Here is a 12,927-nt window from a genome sequence, read left to right as displayed (position 1 = left end):
CACCATCACAAGGCATTCTCCCATCAGAGTAGGTAATCCACCTCCCCGAGAGGTGGCAGCTGGATCCATGGAAGAATTGTTCCGTCAACCTGGCACTGTCTATGCAGGGGGCTAGGTCAGCTTAACTATGTGGTTCTTTCACACTCCTGAGCAACATAGTTAATCCAACCTAATTTTCTAGTAGAGACCAGGCCTTAGTCCAAGGTGACCCTACCTTCAGCCTGGCTGAGTATAAGACTAGGTCTGTTATGGACACAGTTTAGTTTGTTTTGATCTGATAAGTCTCATTTACAGAGCATTTAATTCAAAATCTTTTTGAGGAAAAGTCACCATGAGAAGGCCTTGAAGGAAGAAAAGCCAGCTTCTGACCTCTGGGGAGAAAGAATGCTGGACAGAGGCAACTCCCTAAGAAGCACTCCCAGATACTGACTGCAGTCAGCAGAGATCAAAGGTCCCTTGCAAATAACTCCAGGGCCAGTCCCTGCTGCAGCTCACTGCTCTCCCAAAAGGCCAGTGGCAGCAAATTGACACAAGACTGGATAGTTCCACAGCTGCGCACAAGATTCTGAACGACCCCTGAGGAACCTGAGGAGACTCTTGTGAATTTTATTCTGATGCTGTTTCGCAAAGCACCAAGCTGCATCATAAGCACTGAAACAGTCTGCAGATTCATGCAAACAGCCTGGATTCCCTTCACCTTTGGAAGGTTGTCTTCACAACTAAACTGCACTAAAACTTTTCTCTAGAAATTGATGGCTTACACACCCAAATGCACCAAGGAAAACTTCCCACTCCTTTGGCAAAAGGATTGTTCAGGTCCTATACAACCATATCGCACCAGAAGCTTTTCCAGCTGTCAAGCCATCCATGGACTCAAACCACCTGCCTATATTTAACAATTCGGTTATTCCACTCACCATGACTACATCACTGTTAACTGCAGGCTGTGTGTTTTCCCCCTAAACTCCTTCATTAATCGATGTAGTTCCCTGTTTAATACAAGGAAGCATTCCAAGATTACATCAAAGGATGCATAACAACATGAAGCTTGGAGTCATTTGGCATAAGCTGCTATGTTACTAAAGCCAATAACGGACTGTTTCTGCAGAGTCTAAATTAAACCCATTGTCCTAGGTCTGTTTTAAAGTTACAAAGGAGCATGGTGTTTTGCTTCTCTTGCACAGAACAGTATAGATGCAACCAAAGACATGTCAAGTGCATCAAGATATGCCAGGTATAAACAGCTTATAATTATATGTAATAGTACTAAATAACAAATGCATTCCCTTCCTGCATAGGAGAAGGTATTTAGTGGGTTACAGCCCATGAAAGCTGATGCCTGCAGAAATTTAAATTTGTTAGTCTTTAAAGTGCTGCAGAACTCTCATTGTTTTTGCAGTAACCTTACAGTATCTCTTAAAAATAATACTTTGCATTACTCTAGCACCATCCTTCCAAGGACATCAACACTTTTTACAAAGAAGCCTGACAATGTCCACAGAATTGGCAAGCTATCATCATCTCTAAGGCACACACTGTCCATCTCTTAAGCCAAATTTACACAAGGAAAAAGGTGTGCTACTACAAATTAACCAACATAGGTTAAAATCCTAATGTAGACAAGTTGTAGTTTTAATATATTAGCTCAGGGTTCCCAACCGTTTTGGCTCAAGGGCCACAAATATAATTTTTACAAGCCTGAAGGGCCACCAGTCTCCGCCAGCAGCCCCCCTCCCCTCTCATCCACTGCAGCCAGAGGGAAGGATTTCAGGGAGGAGGATCTCCTGTGCTCCCTGGCTACAGCAGGGAAAGCATGTGCTTCACTTGGGTCCCTAGGCAGTGGCTCCCTTCTGCAACCAGGGGGATGGAAGATCAGTGCTCCCCTCCCTCTGGCTCCAACAGGGACCCAGCACCTAGGGACCCAGGCGAAGCACTTTGCTCAGTGCTCCCCTCCCCCAGCTCCAGCAGAGATCTCCTGTCCAGCCAGCTGCAGCAGGGAAATCATGCACTCCACCTGGGTCCCTAGGCAGCAGCTCCCCTTCTGCAGCCAGATCAGTGCACTCCTCCCTCTGACTGCAGCAGGGACCCCAGAGCCTAGGGACCCAGGCGGAGTGCTTTGCCGTGTTCCCTGATACAGCAGGGGGACAGGAACACCAATCTCTCGTCCCCTTGGCTGCAGCAACGAGCCTGCACTGGCAACACACTCTGCCTGGGTACTTAGCTCCCTTCTGCAGCCAGTGGGAGGGGAGCCGCGAGCCACTCTGAAAGACCTTGCAGGCCATTTTGTCGCACAGGCTGCTGTACTAGCTGGTCAGCGTAAACCCTCTCTTCACTTGGGCCTGAGAATGGAACAGACATGAGGTAAGTGTTGGGGTTCTGGCGTATACGCACTGAGAACATATATGAAACCTTTTGCCATAAACTAGAATAAAATATAAGCCTCCAGGGACCAGAATACAGACTTAATTTTAAAGGTAATCTGAAAAGAAAAAAATGGTTTGTGTCCTGCCCTTTTTTGCTTCTTTATATTGGCTAACGCAGAAATATGAAGAAATTTTTTTCTGGGGTTCCCCCCACCAAAAAGACCGCAAACACATCCAAAATGCAGGTTTTATCTACCTTGTTGTTCCATGGATGAGTGGAAAAGTAGTCTGTTTAGAACATCAGACATATCAAGGAAAAGAAATCCAAGCAATTGGATGGGAAGGCATTTTTAATAAGACATCTTAAAACTTATTTTACTTTTGTTAACACGTAGTTAACAAAGATCACCTAACAAACAGTTGGAAGAAAAGCTCGTCAACAGATTCAACACCCCTGTCCCTTCAACAAAGGGCCCAACCTTGATATTCTTTGGATATCCCAACCTTGATATTCCTCTTATTTCTAAGGCCTGGTCTACACTAAAGTTTAAGTCAACTTAAGTCAACTTCAGCTAGATGCTGAAGAGTATGAAAAATTCACCCCTTGAGAGAAGTATTTAAGCCGACCTAAGCCATAGTATAGACACTGTTAGATCAATAGGAGAATTCTTATCGACCTAGCTAGCATCCCCCAAGGCGGTGGATCAATTACAGCTGTGGCACAACCCTTTCCAATGCTGTAGCAAGTGAAGTTTAAACACCAAGAACAAAATTCTTCATAGAACTCCATCAAACACCTCAGGGAAACAAAAAAACACAAATCCAATTTCCTCAGACACCCCTTTTCAGTTTCCCTTAAGAGGTTTTTTCCTGGAATGCTTTTTTTCTCCTGCAACCTTTGCAGAAACTTTTCAAATAAGTGCTTTGGCTGTTAACCACTTGTATGGTGCTTTGTACAGATCTTAGAACTTTTAGTTACACCACAGGAGTGTCTTGGGGTTTGGCTAACTAGGTATATGTTATCTCAAGTAACCTACATGTACATTGCCCCACTGACGCAGAGGAAGCCACTGGCAGAGCCAACAATGGAATTCCTAGACCATGTGACCTCTCAAATATATCTCAAAGTAGACCTAGCAGCATGACACACTCAGTGGGAACTGTTTACCTCCCTGGCTCGCTTAATGTCCCGCGCCGGGGAGGGGGGGGAATCTAACTATGCAACACTGTTCATATTTGTCACAAATTGTTTGTAAATTCTGGATAATGCTTAGTATCCATGGATTCAGAGTATGAGAAAAAAATCAGGAAGCCATAGAGTGAAAGAACCTGATGTTTCTGATCTAGCTCCTGGAGAAAAGTGAGAAGGGGAGGCAGAGATACAGACCCTCGAGGAAGATGTGGAGGATCTCACACCATGTTCATACCAGGGTGTGTAGTAGGAGAACATTCCCATCAAATACAGGCTCCCAGGCGCCTGAGGCAGTTTTTACTGGGGCAGTTCCTCGGGGTACAAGGGAAGAGGAAGTGACCTCATAATGACCTGAGGGAAGTGAGCACATCAACAGTAAACAAGGAGAGAGGTGGTGACCTCACAGAGGCCTGGGGCGAACACAGTCCTATAAGACCTTGAAAGCTTCACACTAATCAGTACAGACCCCTCATATTTCTTACCAGGTCTGTAGAGCAATAGCTTGATTTAAGGAGCTTATAAATTCCTCAAATACAATCAGCAATGCTTGTAAATTCCACAAACCAAATAGCCATTGTTTCAGGAAGTTACAAACTCCGTTATCTCTATGATGTCTGGTGCCAAGAAACCGCAGTCCCACAGATTCTGCTTCATTTTGTAAGCGTGTGTGCGCATCATGATTACAGGGCTAGCTGCACTTCCCTATTGGTCTCAGGCCTCATGTCTTTACTTTCCCTGGGTGGCATCCCAGAATTCTCCCACTCCCAGACTGGGTCCTACGTAACAGTACCTTGCGTATTGACCATGTTTACCCCAGCAGCCCTGACTAAGTATGGTAACCTACAGCAATTTCCTTCAGGAGAGTGTGATGAGAAATGAATACAGTGACCCAAACCAGCCTTATTAAAACAAAGTAGTGTTTAATCTTAACAGTAGGAACACAGAATAAGGGTTTAAAATAATAAAAGGTCTACACACGTCTATCTTACCTAAAGGTTTACCTTTCCCTGGAAGCCTATAAAGGTCTAGCTTCTTTATGCCTCTAAAAGGGTTCAAATATGTTTCAATTTGTTCCCCAGAAACAACTGCTGCCCCCAGCCAGAGTGGTTTAGTTGTTTTTTTGGGTTTTTTTTAATAGTTTATAATCCTACTGAGGCACAGGCTCCCAGAATTGGCAAACCAAACTTTATAATTTAGCAGGAGCCAAGAAAAGATCTTCCCAGTTAATGCCTGAACCATTGTGTCTTAACCCTTCTGAAGTATTTACCCAGAGGTGTCTTCACTGGAGCTCTTGTTTTGACTACCTGCTTTTTTCCTCAAACAGCCTGCTATTAAACTAAACCAAGATATTGAAATAGACATCCCAATAGCCCGGTCAAGATACAGTATTCGTAAATTATTATAGGCAGCTCCAAATCCATCACTGTATGTATTAGAATGGAAACTATTAGTCGTCTTTCCCCAAGATTAGTGCTCAAATGACTTGTTTTAATTCTTATTTAAAAACCACCATACACTGGAAATTCAGAGACAATTATCTGAGAAACAAGTAAGGTTAACAATACATTTAACTTACAAAAAGAATTACTAGAACATTTTAGTTGTTTTTTAAAAAAATTAAAAGATGAAAAGTAAAGACATCTGAAGTTTTCCTACATCACCTTTAGCTCTTCCCTCTTGCCACAACCATATTCTGTTTTAGGACAGAATATTCCACCCAGCTGCCACATAAATGTCTCCTTTTGTGTATCCAAATTACAGAGTAGGGTTCTTCACTGTTTTATAGAGACACAGATTACAATTTTAAATATTGAGTGGCAGTCTATTTCCATTATAAAGCTTACTTTATTCATTAACTTTTTTAGTTGTAGAGTGTATTCTTAGACTGTTTACAGAACTGCTTAGAGGAGGACTAAAAAAAAATCTGATTTTTCACAAAGGGGAAGAAAAAATTTTGGCCATTTACATCTGAACATTCATTCACTGCAGAAGTTTAAAAATTCCTACTTTTGTCTATCTGAATGCCTTGCTGTGAACATTATTTACTCTGCCAAAAACTATTTCAGTTATTTATTTGATATATGTGCCAATATATCTGTCAGGAACTGCATTTGATAAATATATAGTCTGATGTTCAGATTCTGCAAACTACAAGCCTTTTTTTTTTTTTTAAATGGAAGTTGCATATGTCTTTTAGTTAAGAAGGTAACTTTCAAAATGTGAACTGATAGAGCATTTAGTCTAAGACAGCTGTTGACTATGAAGTTATAGAGGTCAAATGTTTTGTCATCTAACTTCAGAAGGCAAGTACTCAATATGGTCTAAAGAGCATAACTATGGCTGTTTGTCACTGTCATGAAGTCCACAATTTTTTGCTATTTTTTTTTAAAGTCAACAACGGCTCCATTCCTCTGCAGGACTCCTTTAGTTTTCATCTAAAAACAAAATACATAAAAAAACATTTTTAAAAGCTTTCTAGCCTTTATGGGTGCAAATCTATTTTCCAAAACTAAATCAAACATAAGCAATACAGTGTTCCCTCAGTCCTACCAACAAACTGAGCTTCTGCAGGGTGTTCGTTGTTTCTAATGGAAAGATATGTTTCAAGAGGACAGGAAATTGATAAGGCTATGCAATCTAGAAATAAACAACATGCTTTATCAAAATAAAATCTAATATTTAAAGAACTCTACCAATTTTCTAAAATGCACTATAACATTCAAAATACTTGAAGTAAATGGGTGCTGTGTTTTGAGGGGATCACCTAAAATTGTCGTTTTCTGTGCCATCACAAAGTCACGATTTTTCCAATTTGTTTCCAGAACAATAGAATTTTAGATACAGTAATTTAAATAAGATTCATAGGCTCTTAAAGAATTATTATGGAGAAGTTCTATGGCCTATGTTATGTAGGAGATCAGCCCAGATGATCACAATAGTCCCTTCTGGCCTTGGAGTCTATGAACCTCCTACATAAAGTGTGAAAGCCCTTAAGAGTTATGTTAAGGAAATAACGTTATACAATAGAAGTCTTTTAAATATAAAAGATTAGGAAGATACAGTTCAGATTGCTAAGTGCAATTCAAGAAAAGGTGTTCCATTAGACACAGCCACAGAAAAACTCAGACTATGGAAATCACCATGTAAGGTTACATAAATATTTCTGACACCAATCTCAGCGCTCAGTTCCTACACACAGAACATTAAAAAGGGAGTCTAAAGTAGGTTGGAAGCTGGTCATTTAGAACTTTTCTGTTTCAAGTTAGGTTTCTAGCACAAATGAAAGCCTGAAACATTTTTCAAAATGTGAACTGATGCAGTATATTACACCTGAGTATACAACAGTTCCACTGATGACCACAACTTTCCCAAGCAGCTGCAGAGGGAAGTAGCAAAACACTGGTCATTTCAACATGTTATTGAGAACCCTGCATATAGTGGAAGTGTGTACTGAAACTATAAATGGGGCAGGACACAACATGCAGATGCAGTGTTGGGGGCAGAGCAGTACAGAGACACTGGAGCAGCAGCCAGGAACTTGTGGGGAAAATAAAAGTAGCAGAGCCATCCCCGAACCTCCTGACTGTTCGGTTTAAGAATGGAAGGGAGAACGGAAGGGACAGAGAGAAAGTTTCTTCTTTCCTCCATAACCCAGATATGACAGGATGGGTTTAAACATACGAGACTCACTAGCCAAAGGCCATATGAAAGGTAGAGTCCTCCAACAAGATCTAGTGCCAGCACACTAACAGGAATTCCAGAAGTTGGGGCTACAGTAGCCTGGTGTTCTCCTCCTCTCCACCCCTTTCACCCTACTTCATATCACCTGGCTAGTAGGTGTCTGGTCATTTTTTCAAGCTTTGCTTTAAATCACACGTAATTAAATTATAAGAGAAAATACACAGGCAAAAAATTCTTACAGCTGTTAGCTTAATTCCTTACACTGCTATTTCTAATCTCCCTCCTTCCTGTCCATGCAAAGAGTAGTTCTGTTCCCAAATACTTCTCACACCACAACCTGTGTTCTCTTGTTCCCAGTGGGATCTCTTTCCAACGATACTGCAGAGACTGGGGAAGAGGGAGCTCTGTTTTGTGAGACTAGTCCCTGCTTATTCTTTCCCACTAGTCTCTTTTCTGTGGGAATTAGTCCAGAGGGTTTACTTCCCAGGACAATACCCTTTAGAAGTCTAGCAAACATACACAAAGTTCTGTTGCCAATAATTAGTATATCATAACAATTCATAAGGTAACATGTCCTGAATGTTCTTCACGGTTCGTGCTGTAATAGACTATGGGCACATCTGGGACTGCAGATCAACAATTCTATCTTGACAACTAATTTTACCTTGGTGTGTCTGATGGTGATGCATGTCTCATCTAGGCAGTATGGTGGATAACGCCCATCAGTAAAAAGAGCCTTGTCTTGCTGTTATTACCACCAGCTCCCTCTTAGCTTACTAGATATCCTTCTGGCTGGTCAGATATATTTGTTTCCATGTGGTTATGCTTTGATTGCTGAAAGTGTGATCTGAATAAAGCTGGCCTGGCCTTATGTTTCGGTATTTAATGTGTGTTACCTTTTCTCCTAGGAACAAGTAATTCCCACCCAAAGCCTTGTCTTAAAATACTATTAAAATCATGTACCTTAGTGCACCAAGGTATAGTCATAGTAAAAGATAATTGCCAGGGGACTCTACCATTCTCCAGCTCTTCAGTCTGTGGCTGTATTATTGAAATGAATTGGACAACTCACCTGAGCAAAGTTAAGCGTATCCATAAGTGTATGCAGGCCAACCAAAGAGGTGTGAGAGTATAGTATATGCATCTTACATTGTGTTACTTTGGTAATATCTTAGATTACAACAAAGGTTGGAGGAGATAAGGAGTGCAACTGGATGCAGAGGGCTAGAAAAATGACAGCAAGCTGGGGTCAACCTTTTTAAGGCTTTGGTGGGGGAAAAGAAAAACAAAAAAAACCGTACATATGGAAAGGCTCTTATTTACAGTAAATATTTTTGTGTTCTTGAACAAATTAGCCAGTTGTAACTAAACTGGGCAAGTTAAGTGACAGATTCTGGAAATACCATAAGCACTTGAATAAGTCAGAGTATAAATACAAAAACTCAGCATACTGTACCTCAAGGCTGAAGCTGTTATCTTCATCACCCATGTCTTGTGGGGGAGTAATAAATGAGAGAAGAAAACTTAGTTAATAAGTGACATTCATCATTTCCACTGTCAGAGTTAACATCCATAATGCAAACTGAGAACTAGTACTTCAAGCTTATTTATTTGACATTACCAGGCAAGTTAATAGGAATATTGCATTTTTCCTTCATCTTCCTTTTTCTTCCTGAGAGACATACAAGAAACAGCAAGTTCCTCAGTGAAGAAATAAAGCAAACAGGGTGATGATTTGCTGTTCTAATATTATAGTGCAACAATGATAGCTAATGAAGCTCTCTATGTGTTAACCAGACTGTGTATTATAGGATTTCACTCAAGTGTCTCATATACAGCAAGAAGGGGAAAAAAACCAGCCGGCATCCCCACCCCACCAAATTAATTAAACCTGCTTAGAGAAAGTCTCAAACATAATGTTGAAAATGGCTGCGGGAGCCAGAGAGCCTTCCATACTAGGGATCCCACTGTTTCCAACACCAGTGCAGCTGAATTGTTATTAGCAACAATGAGGGGTTGTTGTTTTTTTAAAAAAAAAAACCCCAAAACATTTGGCCTGTACCTTCACTAAGAAAAAAGATGTGTTTTTACTTGTGTTATGCTAACCCATGTTAAAATTCTAGTCATGGATAAAACTGTTGTAGTTTTAATGTGTCAGCCAGTAAATCCTAGGGCATTCACCTCAAACAGCTAACTGTCTTGTCTACCCTAGGATTTTAACATGGGTTAGCTTAATACATATTAAAAATACACCTTTTTCCCTAGAGAGGTCAAGGCTTGGTAATGTACACAAGGCTACAGAATTAAAAGTCATACCTCCTGAGATCTAATGCATTTACACACTACTTCCAAAATGAAGCTCAAGTCTTCTCTTCACCACACCATAAGGCTATGTTTAAGTTTCTTTTTTTGCTCCAAACCCTACAGCGCAGTGTGTGCTCAGTCAGGCTCATTCTCACGCTCTCTCTGAGAGCTATATCCACTTTCCTTATGTCCAAGTGGGTATAACAAGCTAATTGTACCATTGAATCAGCAAAACAAACACCACTTTCCAACAAGGTCACCACTGTTAACATGATGCAGTTTTTAGGCAAACACCATCAGCCTGTTACAGGGCTCTTTTCCTTTATCCTTTCATAGCCATATTGTTACCACTTGTAGAACCATTATAAAACCCAGACCTGATCCAATATTTACCACAATTAAAAGCATAGACCTGAACTGCAAATCAGTAGCCAGGTCTACATAGGAAGTTCTAATACACAGTGTCGCCACATCCTACATAATGCCATTAGCATAAATAGTTTACAGTATTTTTTCCAAAAAACTCAAAGTACTATATATGAGCTAAAAATACTACTTCTGCAATGAACGTTAGCCTCTCTTATCCTATTGCAGAGTGACTGGGTAATGAGGAACTGTGCTAAAAAAGCAATAGGTAATTAAATGAAACTAACATTCTTCCCAAAGCCTTAAAAAACAAAGGCCCTCTATGTTGTACCCCCAACAAATTCTCTTCCGAAAAGACTGAGTTGAAGGTAATAGGGGCTAATCCAATGAGTCACCGTCAGTCAATTTCTTCTGTTGTTAGTCAGTCTCTCATACAGCAATAGGAAAGAGAAAGACTTTTAAAACAGAACAAAACCACAGAAATTGTGATGGGGACTCCAAGGCAGCAATAAGTGCCTTAAACTAAACTACTTACATCTCTTTTTTATAGACTAGATTTCAAGTTGAGACTGTCCCTTTAATCAATATTTACAGAAAAAGTTGTAATTAAATATCTCGAGGGACATTATTAAAGTGTTTCAGCATTCCATATTCCACAATGAAAAAGTGAAAGTATAAGAACAAATATTTTATTTTGAGTTTTATGAGTCTTAGTTTTTCTGCTCAAATTGTGAAAAAAAAGATTATTTTCTGCCAGCATATAAACTTCAATAGATAAAAATATTAGATCTACAGAGAGCTAATGAAACATTTTTAAAATATTGGGAAAAAATCATAATATTCACTCTATCATGCATGTCTTATTATTTAAATATGGGGAATGACCGCCTATAAGTATAATGGATGTTTATGATTTTGTATTATTTATATGTGAATTCCATTAATCTGCACACTTCACATCCTGTACAAAAAGGTGGTGAATCCTTGCCACCATTGGGACATTGTATATCATTATGATTTTATTTGATTTTGACAGAATACACAATATTACATTTACTAGTACACTATGAAGTATCCTACATAGTTACAGTAAACCACTGGTTTTCAACGGGTGGTCTGCGGACCCATGAGGGTCCACAGACTATAGCTAAGATTTCCAGGAGTCCACACCTCCACTCAAAAATTTTTAGGAGTCTGCAAATGAAGAGAGACTGAAACCCACTGCAGTATACTATAACTGTCAAAATGAAGGACATTTTGTGATGCAGCATCTTTGCTTTTCGCATTGTTTTCATTCACTTAAAAGGCTAGTCAGTTTGTTTTTTTAAATCCTTTTTCTTTCATTATTACCATCATAAAGGGTAGGGAAGTAGATTTTGTGACTAGACTGGTACTCTTCCATAACAATTTTGCAAGGCTGTGGGGAAAAACTGACTCACGATATACTCTGACATTTTGTTTAGGTTTTTGCCTGTTATATCGTGTGTCTGTTTAGATCCTGATCTTCCAAAAACTTAAATTTTTGGCATTGTGAGTAGTCGCATCAAAAGACTAGTGAGGCACAGTCAATGGGAATATTCACGATGTGTAATTAAGCAAGCAAATAAGTCTTTGTACGATTGGGGCTTTAGATTGAAAGCTCTCTAGGATGATCTCCTTCATGTTTGTTCAAAACTGAGCACAATGCCCAGTCCTGACTGTGGTCTTCAACAGCTACTACCAAATAAACAGCAGCAATAATAATTAGAGACACAAGGTGGATGTGGTAATATCTTTTATTGAACCAATTTCTGTTGCTGAGACAGATAAGCTTTTCAGCTTACACGTAGCCCTTCTTCAAGCCTGGGAAAAGTGTGCTTGAGTAACAAAATATATTACCTCACCCACCTTGTCTCTCTAATATCCTGGGATCAACACAGTGAGAACAACACAGCAAACAGCAATAATTCTCACTCTACCCCCACCCAAACATTTGAGCAGGTTAGTGTGGTGCTGCTCCTATCATAACCTGACCTTACTGTAATAATCCTGCATCCAAGTAACACACACAGCAGGAGAGCTGACTCTTTTCAGCAATAAAGTGAGCAAACAGGCAGGCCATATTATCCATTTGGCACAATAGGCACAGTGCCTAGGGCCTACAAAAAATTGTGAACTAAAATAAAATTTATCTGAAAATTTGAAAAGCAAACTATATGAATTTTGAATTTATCTTCTTAAATTAAATATATTTATCTAAGGTTCAAATTACTATTATATTATTACGTATATCCAGGGTAAATTTAATTCTATGACAAGATTTAAAATTTTCTAAGCTTTGAAGGAATATGGTTACAATATTAGCAAAAGGGAATGCAGGACATGCAGGTTTCAATTCTGAACAATTTTTATTTGACATTTTGCTCAGAGTGGCATAACTAGGGGCCACAAAACCTCGCAGTGAATGTGCTTAAATTAATAGCTTAAAATCAAATGAGTTATTTCAGTCGGGGGGGGTCCTACGAGGGCAAGTGTGCCTAGGGCCCACGAAGGTCTTAAAACGGCCTTGCAAACAGGGCCCCCCATCACACATCACTGGCACCGCCATTCGCTTCTCCGGCCACGGCCAGACCTTGCATGAGCCCCCAGAGAAACCGGGCCTGGGCAGCATCCAGGCTCCAGAGCGATTCAGGGCGCTGGGGCGAGACTCAGGAGAAGGGAGTCGAACCAGGGGCGGGGGATATCAGAGCTGAGCGCGCGGGGGGCAGGAGCCCCAGCTCTCCAGCCCCAGGGGCAAGGCCCGGCCAGACGCTGCTCGAAGAGGTGCTGGGTCGAAGGCCGGTGCCCGGAGCCTCGGGTCGACGGGGCGATCGCCAGGCACTCACCAGCGGCTCTGAGGCGGCTCTCTGAAGGAGGCGGGGCGGGAAGTGGGGGAGATGACAAAAGCGCAGCAAATTGGGTCAGAAGTGACGTGTCAGGCCACAGTCAGGGTCAGAGGTCATCAGGAAACGGGACCCGCCCTTACCTGTCGCGGCCCTCAGG

General features: G+C 40.8%; 1 protein-coding gene across 2 annotated transcripts in view; it reads right to left on the bottom strand.

Annotated features, from left to right (window-relative positions):
- Positions 1-12,900, bottom strand: part of PNPLA7 (patatin like phospholipase domain containing 7) — a 242,711-nt gene extending 229,811 nt beyond the window's left edge. The window contains exons 1-2 of one of the 2 annotated variants that reach the window (XM_067561557.1): positions 12,771-12,900; positions 8,693-8,727 (exon numbers count right to left, since the gene is read on the bottom strand). In XM_067561557.1, coding sequence (XP_067417658.1) covers positions 8,693-8,725 — 33 coding nt within the window. In that variant the 5' untranslated portion in view covers positions 8,726-8,727; positions 12,771-12,900. Of the gene's footprint in view, positions 1-8,692; positions 8,728-8,857; positions 9,206-12,770 lie in introns of those variants that run through there. The other variant, XM_067561556.1, reaches the window with a different exon arrangement.
- Positions 12,901-12,927: the final 27 nt, after the last annotated feature.

The sequence above is a fragment of the Emydura macquarii genome, unplaced genomic scaffold, assembly GCF_026122565.2.
Source record: "Emydura macquarii macquarii isolate MOO-44397 ecotype Brisbane River unplaced genomic scaffold, CSIRO-AGI_Emac_v2 contig_2417, whole genome shotgun sequence".
NCBI classification, from domain to species: Eukaryota; Metazoa; Chordata; order Testudines; family Chelidae; genus Emydura; species Emydura macquarii.
The sequence above is the reverse complement of the archived record's forward strand: the minus strand, read 5'-3'. Positions and strand labels throughout refer to the sequence as shown.